The sequence below is a fragment of the Suncus etruscus genome, chromosome 18, assembly GCF_024139225.1.
Source record: "Suncus etruscus isolate mSunEtr1 chromosome 18, mSunEtr1.pri.cur, whole genome shotgun sequence".
NCBI classification, from domain to species: domain Eukaryota; kingdom Metazoa; phylum Chordata; class Mammalia; order Eulipotyphla; family Soricidae; genus Suncus; species Suncus etruscus.
Window position 1 is genome coordinate 47,330,276 of NC_064865.1, and position 24,267 is coordinate 47,354,542.

At 40.7% G+C, this 24,267-nt stretch overlaps 1 protein-coding gene across 1 annotated transcript in view; it reads left to right on the forward strand.

Moving 5' to 3' along the window:
- The window catches only part of CAP2 (cyclase associated actin cytoskeleton regulatory protein 2), a 172,011-nt gene that overhangs the window by 118,254 nt on the left and 29,490 nt on the right, over window positions 1-24,267 (forward strand). The window contains exons 4-6 of the mRNA XM_049765257.1: window positions 385-528; window positions 857-942; window positions 6,766-6,871. Of these exons, the coding sequence (XP_049621214.1) occupies window positions 385-528; window positions 857-942; window positions 6,766-6,871 (336 nt within the window). The remainder of the gene's footprint in view (window positions 1-384; window positions 529-856; window positions 943-6,765; window positions 6,872-24,267) is intronic.

Below are 24,267 nucleotides of genomic sequence, written 5' to 3' on the forward strand. Positions count from 1 at the left end.
TTTAATTAAAATTTAGAATTAAAGGGGCTGGAATGATAACACAGCAGGTAGAGATTTTGCTTGGCAGGCTCCTGACCCAGGTTCAATTCTTGGCATCCCATATGGTTCCCCCAAATATTCCAGGAGTAATTTCCGAGTTCAGAACTAGGAGTAACCCCTGAGCACCACCAGGTGTAGCCTGAAAACAAACAAAAATTGAAAAGAAAGGAAAAATACAGCATTGCAAAACCACCACAGTTCCAACCCCTTGTGAAAGGTAACTCTAGGTTTCTTTTGCGTCGCTGGATGAATGAATGGGGAGTCCTATAAGCACCGAGGCATGGGTGAGCATGAACGGAGAGCAGCATAGAGTTCTCCCTAACCCTATTTTGTATTTGTTTCCAGAATGATGTGGCAGCACTTCTGAAACCAATATCAGAAAAGATTCAAGAAATCCAAAGCTTCAGAGAGAGGAATCGAGGAAGTGATATGTTTAACCATCTCTCAGCTGTCAGTGAAAGCATTCCTGCCCTGGGCTGGATAGCTGTGGTGAGTCCTCTGGGCATGCTGCCAACACCCAACCCATGTGGGAGAGGGGAGGTTAGCTACAAGGCTCCTCCCCTTCCACCTGCCCCTCCTAAGGGAGCTTCCTTCTAGGGTCTCCCTAAATGGGCATTCTCATATCTCTCTCTCTCTCTCTCTTGCCCTATTGGAAACACCATGCTAGAAAATCTGAGACATGCAAAGAGTTTTCTGAATGTCCACTGAAGCCAAATTTGCCTCTAGCTTTCATCCCATTGCTTCCCTTCTTCTTCACACCATTTCTTTCTTCTCTCTTTTGTCCTTCTATGCTTGGGTGATGATCCTGTTCTCTCAGTCCCCCAAACCCGGCCCTTATGTCAAGGAGATGAATGACGCGGCCACCTTTTACACTAACAGGGTCTTAAAGGACTACAAACACAGGTATGTAACTTCTTTGACGAGTTTTTCAGTTCATCTCTTGTTTGACATGTGTTCCTAGAACCTCTCAGTGTTCGTGAGTGATTGCATCCAAAAGTTCATAATGAGTTTGCACTAAACTGAAAAGGAAATAAAAACTTATATTTTTTTTTGCAGTTAAACCAAAAGAGTTGAACTGTAACCAGTTATTCTGACAGTATTTGTGTTTTTCGGAAGTTTGTCTCTGGGATGGGCTGCTATTGAATTCTCTTATATTCTATATTCTATTAATATATAGTATAGAATCTATAACATAATATATTAGGTTGAAATCTCTTATATTGAATTCCCAGAAACACTGGGTCTTAGAGTGCCTGTCACCACAAAGTATTTCTACAGATAGCAAGACAGCTCTGGGAGTTTTTTGCTGTAGATTGGTCTTCTAGAATTACCAACACACACATGAATCAAGATAGAGTAGATAGGCGAGCAGAGGGAATCAGAGAGGCATCAGGTAATGAAGTGAGATGAAGAACAGGAAGTGAAATGATTCCATCAATCAGCCCAATGAAAGATTTTAGGAAATGTGTTGAAGAGGTAATTTGGGGTGCACTAAATAAGCTCTGTAAGAACAGATGAGCCTGGCCCAAAGGCTGTTAGGAATGTAGCCAAGACTGAACCAAGGGTTTTTTTCCCTGGAAGAAAACTAACTTCAGGGGACTTTTCCCTCCCCAGTGCAAGTCATAGATGCTACCCAGCCTTAACGGGAAATTAGCAGGGTTGGGGAAAGAGTTGAATGGAGAAAGCACTTGTTTGCAGAAAACTGAGTCAGATTTGCACCCATTCGGGTTCCCTAAGCCATACTAGGAGTGATCCCAGAGTGCAGAGCTAAGAGTAAGTTCAGAATACTGCCAGGTATGGCACAAAAAACAAAACCTAATTGGAAGAGGGTGGGAGCGATAGCACAGCAATAGGTAAAGCATTTGCCTTGCACTTGGGCTACCCAAGACAGACCCAGGTTAAATTCCCAGCATCCCATGTGGTGCCCCAAGCCTGCCAGGGGTGATTTCTGAGCTCAGAACCAGGAGTAACCCCTGAGTGCAACTGGGTATGGTCCAAAAGCCAAAAAAGAAATTGTTAATGTGTATAGTGAGCCCTCCTATGGAGGTGACAGATCTGAGAAATGAGACCAAACCAGTCTCTTCAACTACTTAAGGGATTTGTGGTTTCTTGGGATTCTCCATCATTGAGGTTGTCATGGCAGCCCTGGAAATAGCTGAGGGGAGGAACCTGGGGGAAAAGAAGAAAGAAAAGAAATAGGTTCAGCCACTGGGTATGAGGCTTCAGAGTGGGACACCCTGCTGAGGCCATAGATGTTGGAAGCAGAAATGAACCCCACTCAGCAACTCGAGGAGTTCCTGGGGAAAAATCTTGCTAGCATCTCCTAACTGTTCAGAGGAAGGAAACTTGAAAACTGAACCATCTGGGTAGCTGCCTCTAGTTGCCTCTTTCTGTCACTAATGTAGGTCTAAACTAGGGCCAGAAGAAACAGATCTTGAACACTATTAGAGAGTTTTATATGGAACATGGAAAAGTGGACAGTGTGTATAAAGAAAAAATATTGTAGTTCCCAGTTAGGACCAATAATACATACTCGGAATTTGTTTTGGTTTGGTCTGGTTTGGGCTCAGATGGGGGTCATACCAGGCTTTGCTCAGGCCTTATTCCTAGCTTTGTGCTCAGGAATTGATCCTGGCAGTGCCCTAGGGAACCACATTCAGTTCTGGGGAACCTAATCCAGTTTAGCTCAGTGTAAGGAGGCACCTTAACCCCTGTACTGTCTCTTCAGCTCTTCACTTGCCTTTTTTTCCACTTTGAGTGAAGGATAGTCACTGAGAAAATGATAATGTTTCAATTCACCAAAATTTCATTAGGCACTTTAGCCATTTACTGCAATACAGTCATAGGAGCTTTTCTGTTGTTCAAGCTCTTTCTATAATCACTTTTTTTTTTATAGAAATTTTGAATTGTTTTCTGGACTGGCTCTGAGCACCAACTACAGTTTTGGAATCCCATTGGGTCCAGACACACTTCCTGGGAGCTGACTCTGTGCTCCCACAGGGACATTTTCTACTGAATTGCTGCTGTAGAGGGGCCAGGACTGGCCCCTAAATGTGTACCTAAAGCACATTACCCAAACCATCTTCACCCTTTTGCAACGTGGTTAGAAACATTCATGGCTTTGTCCCCTGAATCTCATTCCCCAGTGAAGGGCATTTGGGCTGGGCTAAGAACTAGGATTCTGTGCAAAAGGCAGAGACGGGGGGGGGGGGGGGTCTCTGGGGTCTGCTTAGGTACACAGAGGTGTGGTTTGAATACCTTGAACCAAAGACTTCAGACAGGTCTTTGAGGATGGGAAGGTTCTAAAAGACCAATATATTCATACCAGTGACTATAATATGTTTAAGCCAATATATTTTTCCAACTACAGTTTTGCCACTTCCAGGTGCCTTTGATGAGGGGTAGAAAGAAATCAGTGAACAGACAAAAGTCAAAGAACCCCTTGAACTCTATGGAATGAGGGTCCCAGGGAAGATGTGATGAAAGGTACCAAGTGGGGTGGGGTGGAAGAATATCAGCATTTTAATCATCAGCATGGTGGGGTAATGTATATTTGAAGGGGTATGAACCTGTACTCCCCTCACCTCCAGTTCTTTGGGTGCAGAAAGCGTAGCACTAATCTAAATAACCAGTTTCTTGGGAGGTGCAAGTGTGGGGTTATAGAGACATACTGAAACTTCCTTTTAAACCTACAAGGTCTTTTTTGCTAATACTGAACAATAAGTTCTGTATGAGAAGAGTGGCACCTGGTGACATTTTTTTAAATTTGTATTAACACTGGTTTTATTGGGTCCGGAGCGGTGGCACTAGTGGTAAGGTGTCTGCCTTGCCTGCACTAGCATAAGACAGACCATAGTTTGATCCCCCGGCATCCCATATGGTCCCCCAAGCCAAGAGCAATTTCTGAGTGCATAGCCAGGAGTAACCCCTGAGAGTCATCAGGTGTGGCCCAAAAAGCAAAAAGCAAAACAAAACAAAACAACAACCCATTGGTTTTATTAAGTTTTTTATTCATAACCCATATAGTTTGCCCATCTAATTTGTACAATTCAGTCCTTCCAGTCAGCACTCAGTCACTCACTCACCACTAGTCAATTTCTGAGCATTGTATCATCCTACATGCCAATACCTTACTTGTTATCAATTGCTCTGAGTCTCAAAACACACACACACACACACACACACACACGCACACCCGCACCACCACCTTCCCCAGCTCTTAGATGATTGGTAACCTACTCTCCTAGTGTCTGGAGTTGTTTCTCCTGGAAATGTCATACTAAAGGGATCATTCAATGTGTGGTCTTTCGTTCAAGACTTACACGAAGCATATATTTTTGATCACCGTTATTCCTTACTCTACCTCGTTCTTTTCCTGGCCAAGAATATTCCATTCTATAAATTGACTGTCATGCATGGCTTAATGGAGGAAATTTGTAATAAGAAAGGCATCATTTGAGGAGTTCACTACCATGCAGATATCACAGTGTTCTAACACAAATCTGGGTGGCATACCCTGCTACAAAACCGGGCTATGTTGTGCAGCCTCATAGGATCATTGTCATATATCTGGTCTGTCTTTGACTGAAGTTTCATTAAGCCACACATGCCTGGACATTTCTTTTTCTAATGAACACTTCAGCTGTTTTCACTTTTGGCTCTTATGACTATTGCTGCTATGAACCTTTGTGCACAAGATTTTATGTGAACGTATGTTTAATTAAGACATAGACATGGGGCCGGCGAGGTGGCGCTAGAGGTAAGGTGTCTGCCTTGCAAGCGCTAGCCAAGGAAGGACCGCGGTTCGATCCCCCGGCATCCCATATGGTCCCCCTAAGCCAGGGGCAATTTCTGAGTGCTTAGCCAGGAGTAACCCCTGAGCATCAAACGGGTGTGGCCCGAAAAACAAAAAAAAAAAAACAAAAAACAAAAAAAAAAAGACATAGACATACAAATGGACAATGAGTATGCGTTTTTACTGGTGGTGGTTGTTTTGGGGACATGCTTATAGTACACAGAATCTGTTTCCTACTTGGTACTCAGAGGATCTTTACAATAGTGCCTTAACCACTATACTATCTCTCTGGCTCCTTGTTTTCATTTACTGAAGTGTGAACATTTCCTCTTTGTGTTTCATATCTGGTATTACTCTGTGCTCAGGGACTACTCCTGGCCCCTTTGGGGTTTAAATTGTGAAAGTAAAACAAAAGTGGATGAGATTTTCCCCCATAAATTTGGCTGATATCATTATAAAATGGTAGAACCAAAATCACACTCATGGCTTGCCTTTTGGAAGGTAGATAATTATGACTTCAGTACTCTGTTGGCACCTATGCTAAATGGCATGGCTGGACTCAACAGGATTCTGAACCTGCTGGTGGAGTTCAGAGCCAGACCAGGAAAACAATTAAAATGTTTGACAGAGAAATGTGATTATACACAAGAGCTTGAATAACAGAAAAAAAAAAACTTCAATGACTATATTGCAATTAATGATCAAGGTCTCTGATGAAATGTTGACTAATTAAAATACTTTCATTTTCTCATTGACTGTTCTTCACTCAAAGTGGAAAAAAATATATGGGTGGAGGGTTGAAGACATAGTACAGGAGTTAAGACTCTTGCCTTGCACTCAACTGAACTACAGTTGATCCCCTAACAACCTGCCAAGAGGATCCCTAAGCACTGCTAGATGTGACCCCAAAAAAGTAAAAAATGTATGTGATTGTTTCGACCTTTATATAGTTTAATATTTCTAATAGTTTTTTCAACCCTGTCTGTTAATCCTGTTATGAAAGGTAAGCATTTCACAACCTCTTGGTTCAATAAAATTGCGATGAAAATAATATCACTCATGTTCCAGTTAACATTCTTTATTTTTTAATAATTATGAAGTTAAGGTAATTTGGGTGGTTGTTCCTTTAGCAGTATTAATTATTACCCATTTGTGGCAAATATTTCTTTACAAGACGAATATTCTTGCTGGTCTCAAATTCTCCAATTTGTTCCCTTGTTCAACTGTATATACTACAGTCTAGAAAACATATCAAAGAGCTTTTTCTGTTTATTTGTTTTCAATACTGTTCTCATTCCAGAAAGTTCTTTGGGCATCAGAAACTGTACACAAGAAAGTGCTTTTCCCTCCTTCATATGCACCTTCCACTGGAGATGGCACAAGATGCCAAACTGACTTGGCTCAGTTCTGTAGAGTCTGGTCCAGCAGCTGACCTGAAACTCAGCTTCTCCCTGGCAGGAGACATTTGTCTCTTCCAGACTTTTCATAATTATTTCACAGCTTCCATGCTAGAAGAAAACATGGGTCATATGGAGCCTCAGCGACTGGATCACTGTGCCCTCCCTCATCTGTTTTTTAGTGGTTTTTTTTTCAAGTCACTTATAATAGCCTATTTATTTTGAATCATTGTGATTTCCAATACTGTTGGTGATAGGATTTCATATAGGAATGTGACAATACCACGCTCTCCACCATAGTGTCCACCACCCTTCACTGGTGTCACAAAGTCCCAGCCCAACCATCTCCCCACCCTTATAAACCACTTTCTCAGATTCTATTGTCTTTGACTATTTTGTTTTTACCAAAATCTATTATTTTTCTCTCCCACATACCGAGAGATCATTCTGTGTCTGTTCTCCTTCTGACTGACTTCAACTGAGTTTTGTTTTATATCATAGCTCTAATCTTTCCCACTCTCTCTTATAACCAAGTGATCTACGCCATGTGGATTGGGTGAAATCATATTTGAGCATTTGGAGTGAGCTTCAAGCATACATCAAGGAACACCACACCACTGGCCTTACTTGGAGCAAAACAGTGAGTACCGGGCCTGTTCCACCAGGCTAACAGGAGGTCATAAAAACTTACGCATTCCCTAGAACTGAGTCATCTTAGACCTTTGCAATGATCTTATGAACTATATGTGATAAAAATAAGCATATAGAATCTGTATTGAAAATGTCATCTACCCTAGGAAAATCTGGAAGACACCTCTGTAACTTACAGAAAGAAAATGCCCCCCCTGTCTGTGGTAGGGCCCTGGATCACTCTACACCACTGAAAATACACAGCAATAGTATCATGGTTGCTGAGGAAATGATGTACCAGTCAATGGTAAAGTGATGATACAGGGGCTGGAGTGATAGCACAACAGTCGGACATTTGCCTTGCACACGAACGACCTGGGATGGACCCTGGTTCGATCCCCAGCATCCCATATGGTTCCCTGAGCCTGCCCCAAGAATTTCTGAGCACAGTGTCAGGAGTTAAACCCTGATCACCACCAAGTGTGGCCCCAAAACAAAATGAAACAAAACAGAAATTGATAATACAGAATGCAAAAGTGTGTGACTACCTAAATGGAGTGTGTGTAGTGTGTGTGTGTGTGTGTATATATACATATATATATATATATATATATATAAATCATATATATATATGGTTTAAAAGATGCGAGGTCCAAAAAAAAAAAGATGCAAGGAAACATGAAGATAAACCTTTCCATGAGAATATCATCATAAGGAGATGGAAGTAGGAATAAAGTGCCCCCTTTTTTCTAGTTTTTCTTCTTTTGGGGGGGAGTGTTAAATTTTACCAAATATTGTAGGGCAGATAAGCAATCTTCATGCCTTGACTGGTATCCTATTCCCAAGACAAAATCCCAGCCTGTGTCTGTTACCTCTTTCACTTCCTGGGAGCTGTTGACATGACCTTTGACCTCTTCTTCTGCCTGCCCCATGGCTCCCTGTGTCCCTTCCCAAGCTCCTATGGACTTCTCAATCTACTATGTAGTTCTTATTAAATTCAGCCAAATTGTTGTTCCAAAACTTACCAGTCTCATCTCATATAACCTGAATATGTATCATGCTGTATAACCCAAGTTTCCCCTGGAACACACATATCCCCACACCCCTACCACTCTCCTCTCTGCCAAAGTCAGCTCCAGCATCAGCTTTAAGCCACATCCATTACTGTCTATTGGCCCCAGGTATGGGCTAGTACGACTACTTTGTGCTCCCTTCTATTCTGACCATAGATAGCCTTGAGCGTTGCTTTGTACACTTTGGTGCACTTTTAAGGTTATTCTCCTATTTGACAGGAAACCTCCCCCATCCCTGTCACACAGTCTGTACTCAGTAAGAGGCTTGCAGTAATTGTGTGTTAGAGGCTCTTTCCTTGACCTCTCAGGTCACAGTACTTGTTCTAGACAAACTTCCTATGTTGCTTTTATCTATGTCCCTCACTTCCCTCTCCTCTGTTAGTAGCATTGCTGCAGTATCCACAGGTCACACTCTTGGCCTTGGTGCTCTTGTCCATTTGGTGATGATTCACAGGAACTCACACACTCAGGGTGGTTTGAAGAATTAGAACAGCAGTGCAGTGAAGATGCCATTCTGCAACGTGGAGTGGTACTAGAAATTAGATTCGTGACCTCATGCCAGTAAGGCAGACAGGTGTCGTAGGTACCACTGAGCTTTCCCAAACCAACCCCCTCATATTTTTTCTATTTTTTATTTTAATGCTATGATTTATCAAGTTGTTCATAATACAGTCCTTTCCGGCATTAGATATCCAACCACCAATCCCATCACCAATGTCTCCAATCTCCCAACCACCACCATAGCCTGCCCTCCTTGCAGGCACAAACAAATGTACTTCATATTGCTTGTTACACAAAGGCAAATAGAATTTGGAACACTTAGATCAACAAGTGTCCATTTGCAATGAATGTTATATCTTTCCATGCTCTTACTAATATCAGTGTCTAAGGATTTACTGAGCTGTGGTAGGTTCTAGTGAAATCTTTTGTGCTACTGTTTAGGTTCAGTGAGGTGGATAGATTCCTATTATGACAGTCCCATCAGATCTCCTGTGTTACCACTGACATGGAAATATTTCATCCTTAGAGATATGGAAATAATTCATCCTTAACAAAACAAAACAAAAACTAGGAGACCTCAGATCTCTTAGTATTTTGTGGAAAATCATCATGTTAACAAAACCTACCCTATGGTGCTCACAGAAAATAAATATAGAATTATTTTTAAGTTGTCTCAATACCGTAATGCTGAAACTGAAGTTGTATTGCAGAGGGAGGAAATCTATGATTAATTACAGAAAATTAATACAGTTGTCGGTCTTTTTTAGGTTCATTAATATATATGCCTTATAATTATGACTTTCAAACTTTGAAAGACAATCCATAATAAAAGACCTATTCTTCAACACCTTATTTACAGTGCTAAAGTAGGTTTCACAAAGCACAGCTTTCTTTTATTGCATAGAAGGCATCTGCATATTTCTTTATTTCAATTTATATAAAATTATGGCTAAGACTCACTAAATTGACTTCGCTAACTAGTAAAGGGTTTCAGGAACACAAAAATACAATACAAAAATCCCTTCCTTACACCTATATTCATTGCAGCACTATTTATCATAGCAAGACTCTGGAAACAGCCAAGATACCCTTCAACAGATGAATGGCTAAAGAAACTGTGGTACATATACACAATGGAATATTATGCAGCTGTCAGGAGAGATGAAGTCATGAAATTTTCCTATACATGGATGTACACGGAATCTATTATGCTGAGTGAAATAAGTCAGAGAGAGAGAGAAAAACACAGAATGGTCTCACTCATCTATGGGTTTTAAGAAAAATGAAAGACATTCTTGCAATAATTTTCAGACACAAAAGAGAAAAGAGCTGGAAGTTCCAGCTCACCTCAGGAAGCTCACCACAAAGAGTAATGAGTTTAGGAAGAGAAATAACTACATTTTGAACTGTCCTAATAATGAGAATGTATGAGGAAAATGGAAAGCCTGTCTAGAGTACAGGCGGGGTCGGGTGGGGAGGAGGGAGATTTGGGACATTGGTGATGGGAACGTTGCACTGGTGATGGGTGGTATTCTTTACATGACTGAAACCCAAACACAATCATGTATGTAATCAAGGTGTTTAAATAAAAAAAAGGGAAAAAAAACTAGTAAAGGGTTTCACTCCACACTCTGAAAAACATTTATTAAAAATATAATAAGAGGCTAGACTGATAGCATAGTGATAGGGCATTTGCCTTGCATGCGGCCAGCTTGGTATGGACCAGGATTCGATTCCTTCCTGGCATCCCATATGGTCCCCCAAGCCTTTCAGGAGCGATTTCTGAGTGCATAGCCAGGAATAACCCCTGAGAGCCACTGGGTGTGTCCCCAAAACCAAAAAAATAAAAAAAAATTTGCTAAAGAAGCTGGAGTAATAACACAGCAGATAGGGTATTTGCTTTACATGCAGCTGACCCAGGTTCTATCTCAGCATCCATATAGGCTCCAGAGCCTGCCAGGAGTAACTTCTGAGTGCAAAGCTAGAAGTAATCACTGAGCACTATCGGGTGTGACTCATAGGCAAAAACAAAAAAAAATTATAAAATAATATCGTATTATAGCAAAGATTCCCATATTATTGATTTAGTCATCAGGCACAAATGTAGTAGGAAAATTCTATTGAAAATAGTAATTGGGTATGTAGTTCGGAAATTATTCACAGCCTCACCTGCATGAGAACCTCGACTTAGTCTTTGGCACCATGAAAAAAAATTCCAAAACCAAAAGTGTTTTTTTGTTTTGTTTTGTTTTGGTTTTTGGGCCATACCCGGCGGTGCTCAGGGGTTACTCCTGGCTGTCTGCTCAGAAATAGCTCCTGGCAGGCACAGGGGACCATATGGGACACGGGGATTGGAACCAACCACCTTAGGTCCTGGATCAGCTGCTTGCAATGTAAACGCCGCTGTGCTATCTCTCCGGGCCCAAGTGTTTTTGTTTTTTTTTTTTAATGTTTTAAATGCTGAAGCCAGAAGGATAGTAAAATGGGTACGGACTTTGTCTTTCATGCAGCCAACCAAGGTTTGATCCTGAGCACCCCATGTGGTACCCTGAGCCTGCCAGGAGTGATCCTTGAATACAGAGCAGGAGTAAGCCCTGAGCACTGTTGAGTGTAGCCCCCCAAAAAAGTGCCTAAAATGCTTATCTTTATAAAGCAGAGCATATAATTCACCTCTTTAATGGCATGATGGTATGATAGCTTTGACAAAATATTGAAAGTGAAGAAAAATTACAGTAGAAAAATTGATCCAGAGACAACACCCTGTGTATAAGATCCTTAAACAAGTTTTATGACATGTAGAAATATATTCCCTGATAAGTTTATTTCAAAGGTTCAGTCTTTAAAAAAAAAATCTAAGTACATTTTTTAAAACTAGCTTTTAGTTAAATTTAAGTTTCTATTTAAATTATGGAAAACTATTTAGAAGACTCCAAAACATAATCCATAGCATAAATCAATTTTCTTTCTTCTCATTTACTATGCTGTCAATGTGCAAGCAGAATGAGTGATGAAGTTATAGCCTGAATCATGACATTCTTGCAAAGAGGGATAGAGTTATTAGAATGGTCAGATCAGATCTACTTCAGAAAAATAAGCCACTTACTCCATTTATTATCCCATAGATCACAAATATGAGAAAATAGTCACTTCTAAAATAATAAAGTGGAGCCAGAGCAATGGTACAGCAGGTAGGGCACTTTCTTTGCATATGGCCAATCCCATTTGGTCCCTCTGAGCTTTCCAGGAGTAATTCTTAAGTGCAGAGCAAGAAGTAACCCCTGAAAAAATAAACCTAAAATATTAATTAAAAACAATAAGGCTAAAGAGAGTTTTACTGTTTTTGTGTTGCTCACAGCAGTGCTGGGTGTGGCTCAAAATACCAACAGAGAGAGGGAGAGAGAGAGAGAGAGAATTGTCCCTAAGTATGAGCATTTGGGGGCTGTATTCATTAGCTCCCCAACAGCTGTGCCAAGCAACTGTTGCTGTGCTCAGTTGTCATGAGCAAATGTCAAACTTGGGGATATTTCCAGATTGGGAGTGAATAGAGGGACTGTGTATATGAGTGTGTGTGTGTGTGTGTGTGTGTGTGTGTGTGTCCCTGTGTGTGTGTGTGTGTGTGTGTGTGTGTGTGGGTGGGTGGGTGGGTGGGTGCGCGTGTGCGCACAAGTGCACCAGGGTGGTGTGAGGCTGTTAAGCAACTTCCTGGAATGTCTCCATGGATGGAATATCCTCCCTTCAGTAAGCTTTTCCTCCACAGGACTGTGGACTAGGAAGGACATGGCTCCAGAAGTGCTTGGAGTTGGCAGGACTGTGTGTTCATTGCTGGGAGCTCACTTCCATATTTACTCACACACTTGCCTCAAATAGGTGTCCAGTACTCTTCACTGAACAAATGGCTGTTTTGGCAGCACCCAGAGACAAGGCTGTCCCCAGCAGGGGGGTCAGGTTGGTACCATTTGTGGACCATGCCTGGACATCAGAGAAGTAGCGCTGAACATTGAAAGGCTCCATGGTTACAATTTCTGAAATAACTGATTCTCTTGTTTCTGTAAATTATCCATGTGTTATTCAAAGTATTGTGCTATTTTGTGGGGATTTGTCTGGGCAGGAAGACTAAGGTCACAAGAAGAATTTCATGAATAGGGTCAAGTAAGGTTTTCTTAGCTTTCAGGGGTTAGGCTTGCTACCCAATTCCTATCCTTTCATATGTCTTTTTTGAGTTACTTTAACTTTGGAAACAAGTTGGCTCTGATTATCCGTATGGTGGATTATTCATCTCTGGTTAATTATACAATGGACTAAAACAATATAGGGATGAATGTGTATAAAGTTTCATGATATAGTGTCACCAAAAAAAAAACTCCTGAATGGCTCTTGGATTATTTTGCATATCAAATTAATGTACAAAACTCCTGCTCTGGCTACAGAATTCACACACAAAAATCAATGGCCTTTTTGTACACCAATAATGATAGGAAAGAAATGGACATTAAGAAAACACCCCAGGCCCCAGCCTTCCCCTCTTCTGCCCCCGGCCTCCAGGCCTTCTGGGATGGCAGTCCAGGCAGCCAGACAAGGTGGGTGTCAGGGGGTCCCTCCTGGATGGGGTCCCAAGCTTTCCCCGCCCTTCCCCCAGCCCTAGGGTGGGAAGGGCACAGGGTGTAGGGCGGGCAGATCCTGGCTTCCGCTCTCTATCGATCCTCTCTTTAGTGGAGGCTAGCTCTGGCTGGCATTGGGTTTGGGGAGACCCCATGTGGAAGGCCTTCTCACTGATTTGGGTGCGCTGGGAACCTTGATAGGCCCCCTGCCTTCCCCTCTTCTGCCCCCGGCCTCCAGGCCTTATGTTATGTTTTGCGTATTCAGAATATCCATTTTGTATTCTGCCCTTTCCCACACCCCTACAAAGCTCATTTTTACTCCTTAACTCTCTCACCCCTCCCCAAACATCACTAACCCACATTACTCTTTTCAACTTCATTACTGCACAATCCTAATCACAGGCCAAAGCCGTGCATTATGTGTTACAACCCCAAACTGTTTCAAAAGACATAAAATGGACACGTATTTCTTTAGAATATTTTGTGGTTTTTCTCTGACAGCTATAAGTCTTACTAAATATTCTCTTATACAGTGACGATTCTAACCACTTTTTATCTTCTCTTTATGAGCTGTTCAACAAGGAATTTTGGTGAAAGAGTCCCCCAGTTTAATGCTTATGATTGAACCATGTCATGGGGATTGTTGGACTTGCTCTTATGGCCCCATATACACCAATAACGCCACGTGGCATTGCTCCTTTTTTGCATAGGCACATTAAAATGGGAAAATACTATACATACAAATAAGATCCTATCTAATAGAGACTGGAACACACAAATGTTGTAGTGCAAAGGGACCTTACACCCTGAACATTGACATAACGACCTGGCACAGGCCTCAGAAAAAAGGGCATTTTCCATTCACCCCTGAACCAGGGAAGCCATCCACGAAACATCCAGGTTTGTCTATAACATCACCTGGAAGCAATCCTCTACCACGGAAGACCCTACCACTGCTCAGACATTGACCTGCTCAAAAAAGACTTCCCTTAACACTGAGAAGACTTAACAACAACAACAACCTGCTTACAGGACAGGGCTCCCTGCATTGCCCTTTAATTGTGAGGTGAAATGAGAGGACGCTCCACATCCTGACTTCAATGTAGGATATGCAGATTCCAGGATCTTTAATACGTAAACATGATACCAACAACAGAGACTGTGTGAAAAATAAAAGTGTGTTGGCACTACAGACAATGTCTTGGATTGGACGATCTAGCTTGCCTGGAGCCTAGAGTTGGTCTTATGCCAGGAAACTTCAGGGATAGGGTCTCTTTGTATTTAGGCCAAGGTTATTCCTTTCCATGCCCCTCATATTTTGGTGGGCCTATGCAAACAACAATTGCCACTCTAACACCGTTTTTACTGTGCTTCTTTGACTCTAATCCTTAAAAAAAAATACCACTTAAAATTTGAGGTTAACTTAAGCTAATATGCATGTACATGGAAATGTAAAAAAATACTATGCCTCTAATGTTTAAGGAGTTATGTAAGTTTTATGGCTTTAGATTGCCTTGTGTGCTGTTAAGAAATATTATAATGTGTTACAATCTGGGGACTTGAGGGACAAAGTAATTGTACATGAATTCTGTTTTATTTATCTTAATGTTCTTTGGCTGAAATTTCAAAGTTAAGATATCAGCAAGGGGACTTCTTCTGAGAATTATGTTATGGGTGATTGTCCTTCCACTGTAACTTTACCTCGTCCTCTTTCTTTGCATCTTTGTTCTCATAATTAAAAATAAAAAAATTTTAAAAAACCAATAAAATAAAATATTGTTTAAATGAAAAAAGAAAAGAAAAGGAAATAAAACAACCCAGGGCCCGGAGAGATAGCACATTGGCGTTTGCCTGGCAAGCAGCCGATCCAGGACCAAAGGTGGTTGGTTCCAATCCCGGTGTCCCATATGGTCCCCCGTGCCTGCCAGGAGCTATTTCTGAGCAGACAGCCAGGAGTATCCCCTGAGCACTGCCATGTGTGGTCCAAAAACCAAAAACCAAAAAAAAAAAAAAAAAAAAATAGAAAAAGAAAAAAAAAAAAGGCCTGTCTAGAGTACAGGTGAGGGTGGGATGGGGAGGAGGGAGATTTGGAACATTGGTGATGGGAATGTTGCACTGGTGAAGGAGGGTGGTCTTTACATGACTGAAACCCAACTATAATCATATTTGGAATCAAGTTGTTTAAATAAAGATATCAATTTAAAAACAACTGCTGCTCTTTATGATATAAAAGTTTTTTTTTCTAATTTTTATTTTAACACCATTATTTACCAAGTTGTTTATAAGAAAGTCATCTCAAGTATTAAAATGTTCAAAGACCAATCTACCACCAGTGTGAATTTCCCTTCGCCAGTGTCACCAATCTTCCACTTAACCACCATAGCCTGGCTCTATGAGGCACAAACAACATTACCTTATTTTGCTTGTCACAACACAAAGCAAGATGGAATAATCAAAATTTAGATCAACAAGAGTTAATTTGAAATGATTGTTCTATCTTTCCAGGGTGGGACTGCAGTCATTGTCTAAAGATTGACAGGACTGTGTGGTTGATTCCAGTTGAGCCTTCTGTGTTACTATTTAGGCTCACTGAGCTGGGTAGATTTCTACGTAACTTCTCCACCAGATTTTTTATGATACTACTGGGCTGACACTACTATGAAATATAGAATTCAGGATTTATATAACTGAAACAAATTTGGTGGCTTGGCAGTTTGAAGGTTAAGTTGTGGAACTGGGCCATTTCTGTAGAAAGATGTGACTGTGGGCTGCTATAGTTTATGCAAAAAGGGGAATTTGGGGACTGGAGAGGTGGCGCTACAGGTAAGGCCTTGCAAATGCTAGCCTAGGATGGACTGTGTTTTGATTACCTGGCATCCCATATGGTCCCCCACAAGCAAGGAGCGATTTCTGAGCGCATAGCCAGGAGTAACCCCTGAGCATCAAATGGGTGTAGCCCCCCCAAAAAAGGGGGGGAAATTTGGTTCCCCCTTCCTGAGAATTTCACAGAGGAATCAGCTGGACCCAGATACCTGTGAAGTATTATTCATTGAGGAGATATAGTGTTTTTATGCATGAAGATATTTCTTTATTGCACAATTTAATTAGTATGTCTAGACCCTCTCCCCAGTATCAGATTTCTCTCTCTCTCTCTCTCTCTCTCTCTCTCTCTCTCTCTCTCTCTCTTCCCCACCCCTCTCATGTTCCTTGTCACTTGCCCTGTCCTTTGCTGTTCTGGGATACCCTGTATCCTTCCTTGTCCTTCTAGTCTGAGGTCACCTGTGATAAGCTTCCTATTAAAGACCAAGCTTCATTTAGTTTCTGTTGCATTTGAAGATTCGTTAGTCCCCCACTGTTTGTTTATATTTCATATATGACAGATATCACTCTATGCCTGTCCCTCTCCTTATGACTAATTTCACTCACTCTAGTGATCCATGCTCATTACAGCAAGTTGTACAATTTCATCTTTTCTGATAGCCAAGTAGTATTCCACTGTATATATGTACCATCATTTCTTTATTCAATCATCTGTTTATGGACTTGTATCCAGATTTTGACTATTGTGACTATTGATGCAGTGAAAATAGAAATGCGGGTATCTTTTCTGAATAAATATCATGGGCTCTTGGAACAGATTCCAAGAAGAAAACTTGCTGGATGGTCCAAACGCTCAATTTCTAGAGTTTTTTGAGAACTCTTTCTGTCCTTAGCCATTCCGATGATCTAGCTATGTCTCAGAGCTATGCCTTACTAGCTACCTCTCATAAGGGTAAGATTTAAAATTATGAGGTATGATGACTAAATAGCTTGATGCCCCTCTCCTCCTCACCCCCACTTTTATAATAACAATAGTGAGGTAATTTTTGTTCATTAATAGTTTTTAAACTTGATACAGCTCTATTTATTTTTCTTTGGTTTTTGGGCCACACCCGGCAGTGCTCAGAGGTTACTCCTGGCTGTCTGCTCAGAAATAGCTCCTGGCAGGCACAGGGGACCATATGGGACACCGGGATTGGAACCAACCACGTTTGATCCTGGATCGGCTGCTTGCAAGGCAAACGCCGCTGAGCTATCTCTCCGGGCCAGCTCTATTTTTTTAAGGCACTACCCACTCATTCCCTTTCCTCCTGATATATATGTACATATATATGTGTGTATGTACATAGAAGTCTCTTTTCAACATAAAAACCAGAGATCCATTAACAAAGCAAAAGTTGAATAGTTTGCTTTTGATCCAACTAAAACTCAGCCAGAGGGTATCCCAACCCGCTATTAATAATGTATGTTCCATAACAGATCATTAGTTATTTATGGCTTGTACGTTTTCGTGTCTTCTGCTCTCTCTGGATTCTTCCTGATATTTACAAGCAAAAGCTGTTCTTAATATTTTATATCTAAACCTTTACGTAGAACTTGAATGAAAACTGTGCTTTCCGCTGATGAATCAGTGTAACTATGGAAAGCCTCGGCTCTGATGTCCAATGACTGAATCAGAAGGCATATTGCTCTCTGTGGAGTGACAATGAGTAACTCACTCTCTCTACCTGACCACAGCTGCATTTAGTCTACTTAATTGTTCTTCGTCTTTTTGCACTCCCTCTGGGAGTTTTATACTCCGATGGAAAAGCTCCAGACTGCTCAGGGAGAGTTTGGAAGTATCATTAGCTGACTAAGAAGCTCCCAGTGCACAGATAATGAAGTTAATTTGGAAATGGCTGCGAGAGGAACCTAGAAGAGGCTTCATAATTAAGTTAACGTCGCTTCCGCACCTGCTTTATAACCAGGTTCTGTACAAAATGCTGCAAAGACCAAGATGGATAGAGGAGACAAGTAGACAGTGTTGGCCTCTCAATCATGTGGGCTACTTGAGGAGTCTAGAAGCAGGGCCACAGGGCATGCTATGGAAGATAGCAAAGAAACAAATGCAAAGCACGATGCTTCACAGAAAAGCAGAGCAGAGCAACTATTCTTGGGGATCGGCAGGGACAGTGGGGCCAGTGGCCTCTTGGGAATTTATTAGAAGAAATGCAGAACCTCAAGATCCACCCCAGACCTCCTAACCAGAGTCTATACTTTTAAGAAGATTCCCCCTAGTGTATATCATATTTGCAAAGCACTTCTCTCTGTCAGACCAAAATCTCCCTCTACCTCTACATTTATCTAGTAATTTACCGACTTAATGACCATGTATTAGCAACCTAACATGCACCAAATGTACACCAAACATTATATTTATGCCCCAGTTTCTGCCTTCAAGCAGCAGAGTTTTAGTATGATGCAAAGGTAAAGGACAACACTGCGGGACACTGCTGGGAATGAGCCCTTGCTAATTAGATTTTTGGGTAAGCAGGAAAGCTGCACTGGGCTCATCTTCAATTTGGGTCTTGAAAACATCTGGGAGTTCTCTAGGTAGTCAGCCAAGAACCAGGTAGTTCTGAGCAGTAAGTTTAGCACCAGCACACAGGGCATGGAAGTACCTTGAGAAAGAACTGGAAAAGAGAGAGGGGTGAACTCTGTCAGATTGGGAGTTGAAATATTATGTTGGGCTTCAGTGATCCGTGCATATGTGGTCCTCTTAGGTCTTCCTGCAGGAAGGGACATACATACTACTGTTGATGATGTCTTGGGTGATGGGCAAGGTTATTGAGAAAAGTAGAAGCTGAGAAGTCCTAGGTCCCTTTGGGACACTTCAATGGATGGCTTGAACTAACTTAGTGTATGTTAATGATAATGCTATCATGGACACTGAGTTGGTAACAAAGAAAAGAGAGAAATGTCAAATCAGAGTACGAAGTTTCTAACTTGGTAGACTAGGATAACCTATTAAAATCACTTTTTTAGGGAAATTATCCCACCCCATGTTTTATATGGGGTGTAGGCAAGACATTCACCAGGGTAGAGATGTAGCAGGCAAATGAAATGTAAATCCTACATGGACAAATTGGGGAGACCCAGGAATGAGAGTTCAGATATACACAAGGATCTCAGCATTGGGGCCAGAGAGATAGCACAATGGCAAGGCGTGTTTGCCTTGCATGAAGAAGGAAGGTGGTTCGAATCCCGGCATCCCATGTGGTCCCCAGAACCCGCCAGGGGCGATTTCTGAGCATAGACACAGGAGTAATTCCTGAGCGCTGCTGGGTGTGACCCAAAAACCAAAAACCAAGACCCAAATAAATAACTAAATAAATAAAAGAAACTATTAGCATCATTCAACCCATTTTTGTTTATATATACTTTCTGGTTTTTACTGCTGACTTATATTTGGCTTATAGTAATTTTTTTGGTATGGTAACACAGTGAATTACAAAGTTACTCATGACTGAGTTTCAGCTGTCTAATGTTCTAGAACTTATCCCTTCACTACTGTAGTTTTACAGCATTGTGGAATTTTAGGAGTTTCACATCCCATTTCTTTATATAATTTTATCACTCCCACCATGCAAGTTTAATGCCATCCCACTATCAAAAAGAACCCTCTGTTTGAAGCTTTGTTTGGGGGGTCACTAAACACTCCGATTTAAGTTTTTTTCCTATTGTAATTTTGAGATTTCCCAAACTAAGTTTTTTTTTGTTTTGTTTTGTTTTGTTTTGGGGTCACACCCAGCAGCACTCAGGGATTACTCCTGGCTCTATGCTCAGAAATCGCTTCTGCCAGGCTTGGGGGACTATATGAGATGCCGGGATTCAAACCACCGATTCTGCATGAAAGGCAAACGCCTTATCTCCATGCCCCCAAACTAAGTATTTTAATTAGGTTTTGTTCTGAATTTATCTTCATAAAAGAAAATATTTTAGTATGTATAAATTATATAATATTTTTGCTGTTGTACTCACTACTAATAGTGGATTATATAGGGTGGTGTTTTTATTTTATTTATTAATGACAATTATTAATGAACTAATATACACATACCCATTAATTCAAACATGTTAGAGCACAAAGTTGGCACCTGGTTATATTTTAATTCAGACCCTTCGAAAAGCACATGCAGACTACACTTTATTTATAAATACTTTAGATTTCCCTTCTCAAGTATGTATTTTGGTGAAATCGAGGTGCACTGTTCATAAGTGTTTCAAACCACATTGCAAAGATGCAATAAATATGGTTATCTTGATATTTCTTTTTTTTTATTTTTTATTTTTAATTATGAGAACAATGATGCAAAGAGGACAAGGTAAAGTTACAGTGGAAGGACAACCGCCCATAAACAGAGTTCTCAGAAGAAATCCCCTTGATGATGCCTAAATATTGAACTTACAGTCAAAGAACATTAAGAAAAATAAGGCAGAACCCATGTACAATTACTTTGTCCACAAGTCCCCAGATTGTAGGACATTATAACATTTCTTAGCAGTACACAAAGCAATCTAAAGCTATGAAATTTATGTGACTTCTTAAACATTGGAGGCATAGTATTTTTTTTATATTTTCATGCACATGCATATTGGTTTAAGTTAACATCAAAAGTTTAAGAGGTTTTTTTAAGGGTTAGACTCAAAGGATCACAGTAAAAACGGTGTTAGAGTGGCAAATATTGTTTGCATAGGCCCACCAAAATATGGGGACATGGAAAGGAAAAGCCTTGGTCTAAATACAAGGAGATTTGGGACATTGGTGATGGGAATGTTGCACTGGTGATGGGTGGTGTTCTTTACATGACTGAAACCCAAACACTATCATGTATGTAATCAAGGTGTTTAAATAAAAAAAAAAGAATGCAACTGAGGGGGACAGAGTGATAGTACAATGTTTTGTTTTCGTTTTTTTGTTTGTTTGTTTTTACATTTGCCTTGCATGTGACCAACCAGCCAACCAGGTTTAATTATCTGCATTCCATGTGGACCCTCCTGAGCTCCACCAAGTGTTCTTGGGTATTTAGTTCTTGTCCTCCAAAGAGTCATCCTCTCATGTTTTCAAAGATGTACTTAATGCTAAAGATTCATGTTAGTTAACCTGTGCTTCCAACTTTCACCAATGTTCTTTTATTTGACCTGCTTTATATCAACTTCAGGGTATGTTTTCTCCCCCACCCACCCCAACTGAACTTCAGAGTATTTTTATCTTCAATTTAATTTATTTTTGTTTTATGAGACAACGTTTCAAGTATGTAGTTGAGGTAAACCAACTGTTGACTATAAATATGAAATGTTACTAATAAGCTCAAATAACATATCCTTTATTGACTGTCAATATTATTGGTACATTTATTATAATGTATGTCTCAAAAGATGGTATCTTTAAATTTATTGTCAAGTTACAATGATTGAATTCTAATATGGATTAAACACTTCACATAAATATTAAAAAAAGAGCCTTTTGCTAATTCCTCCCAAGCCCTTCTCTTTCAGTAACCCCCATGTTTTCACCAAGGCTAGGAGCTATTTCTGAGGTTTCTTGTCAGTATATTTGACTTAATAATTCATATTTCACCTATAAGTGAAACCATCCAGCAAGTCTGTCACCTTCTCACATACCTCACTTGGCAAAATCTCTTCAGGTTCCATCAATGTGGTCCAAAGGACACAGTTTCATTCTTTTTGCTTTTTGGCCACACCTTGCAGTGCTCAGGGCTTATTCCTGGCTCTGCATTTAGGGTGGGAATGGGTCACTCCTGGCAGGTTTGGGAATTTTTTTTTTTTTTTTTTTTTTTGGTTTTTGGGCCACACCCTGTGAGGCTCAGGGGTTACTCCTGGCTATGCGCTCAGAAGTTGCTCCTGGCTTCTTGGGGGACCATATGGGACGCCGGGGGATCGAACCGCGGTCCGTCCTAGGTTAGCACAGGCAAGGCAGGCACCTTACCTCCAGCGCCACCGCCCGGCCCCTTTCTGCTATTTTCTTTTTTTTTTTTTTTTTTTTTTTTTTTAGGTTTGGGAATTATATGGGATACCAAAGACAGAATTGGGGTGAGCCACTTGCAAGGCAAGTGCCCTATCCACTGTGCTCTCCCTCTGGCCCCGTTTCTTTTAGGGAGGCAAAAGAGGGGTGTTTAGAGCAACACTTGGTGGAGCTCAGGAGGGACCACATGGGATGCAGATAATTAAACCTGGGTTGGCTGGGTTGGTCACATGCAAGGCAAATGTAAAAAAAAAAAAAAAAAACATTGTACTATCACTCTGTCCCCCTCAGTTGCATTCTTTTTTTTAATTTAAACAACTTTATTACATACATGATTGTGTTTGGGTTTCAGTCATGTAAAGAACACCACCCATCACCAGTGCAACATTCCCATCACCAATGTCCCAAATCTCCCTCCCCACCCAACTCCTGCCTGTACTCTAGACAGGCTTTCTATTTCCCTCGTACATTCTCATTATTAGGATAGTTCAAAACGTAGTTATTTCTCTAACTAAACTCATCCCTGTTTGTGGTGAGCTTCATGAGGTGAGCTGTAACTTCCAGTTCTTTTCTCTTTTGTGTCTGAAAGTTATTATTGCAAGAATGTCTTTCATTTTTCTTAAAACCCATAGATGAGTGAGACCATTCTGTGTCTTTCTCTCTCTCTCTCTCTGACTTATTTTCAGTTGCATTCTTTTTTAAAAAAATATATACCACAGGTGTTTTTATTTTACCTAAACATCTGTCAGTGGACAATTAAATTAAGTTTATGTTTTGGCAATTGTGATTAATGCTGAATGAAGAAGTGCATCTATACTATTGAGGTATTAAAACACTGTTATTTAGACAATTAAGTGACTCCATCACAGATATAAAGAACAAAGAGTAGAATCTAAAGTCCAGAGACTCTGTGCTGTATGAAAAATAGGCTGACTATCTCAAAAGTGACCTTCAGGTGGCAGTTTCTGCTGGGTTAGAGGTAATACTTTTGCATTAACTTGATAATATTTTAGCTAATATTTAGATAAAAGTTTTTTTTTATTTTGGGGCCACACCTGGTGACGCTCAGGGGTTACTCCTGGCTCTACGCTCAGAAATTGCTCCTGGCTTGGGGGATCATGGGATGCTGGGGGATTGAACCACAGTCCATCCTGGGGCAGCCGTGTACAAGGCAAATGCCCTACTGCTGCACCATCACTCCAGCCCTAGATAATATTTTAGCATTAAAGAATAAAAAGGGGCTGGAAAGAGAATCCAGCCAGTAAGGCCTTGCACTCAACTGACCCAGGTTTGATCCCTGGCAGCACATATGGTCCCTCGACACATACCCCCAAAAAAATGATCCCTAAGCACAAAACCAAGAGGAATCCCTGAGCACAGCTGGATATGGCCCAAACCCTTCCTCCTAAAAACTAAATAAATAGAATAATTTTAAATGATAATATAATTTCTTTATTATTAACAGATTAACTGGTCCTGGGGTATTGTACATAAATTTAATGTTTGTCGGGGCCGGGTAGGTGGCGCTGGAGGTAAGGTGTCTGCCTTGCAAGCGCTAGCCAAGGAAGGACCTCGGTTCGATCCCCCGGCGTCCCATATGGTCCCCCCAAGCCAGGGGCGATTTCTGAGCACATAGCCAGGAGTAACCCCTGAGCATCAAACGGGTGTGGCCCAAAAACCAAAAAAAAAAAAAATTTAATGTTTGTCTTTTGAACTGTTAGAATTATTGGCGGATCATAATTTTGCCTGTATTCCATCTTCAGCAAAACACACATAGGTCAAAAACAATATTGCTACTACCATAGAAAGCAGCTTAGTTTTCGCTGTTCTGGGAGGCTCTAAGCTTTTTCCATTTAGAACTATTTTCTTAATTTCATGAATATCTTTTTATTTTATTGATATTTGATAATAATGTATAAATATTTTAGAGGATCAAAATCTTTCCCTAAATCAAAATAGTAGTAAAATTTTAACTGCCTCCTTTAATGATCAAGATAATGTTATCTACTAGAACATTTTCATAACCAAGACCTTGAACTCTATAAACATGAGAGCCAGCAAGTTAGTATAATTTCTCATGTATTTACCAATTGGGTTATTTTTCTCTTGGAGCCACACCCAGTGGTTCTGGGAGCTCCTTCTAGTTCTGGGCTCAGATTTGACTCCCACTGGTACTTGGTGGACTCGGCAGTGCTGAGAACTGAGCTTCCTGCCCACAAAACTTATGCTCCAACACCTCAACCTAGCTCCCAGCCCTTCTAATTTATATAAACCATTGTCACCTTGGAAATGCTCTAATAAAGATAAATTCTTTGTCATCCATAATGCTGAGGGCATTGGAGGTAATGGAAAGTGGCCTGTAGTCTACTCTTTATTTTCAGATCCCCTT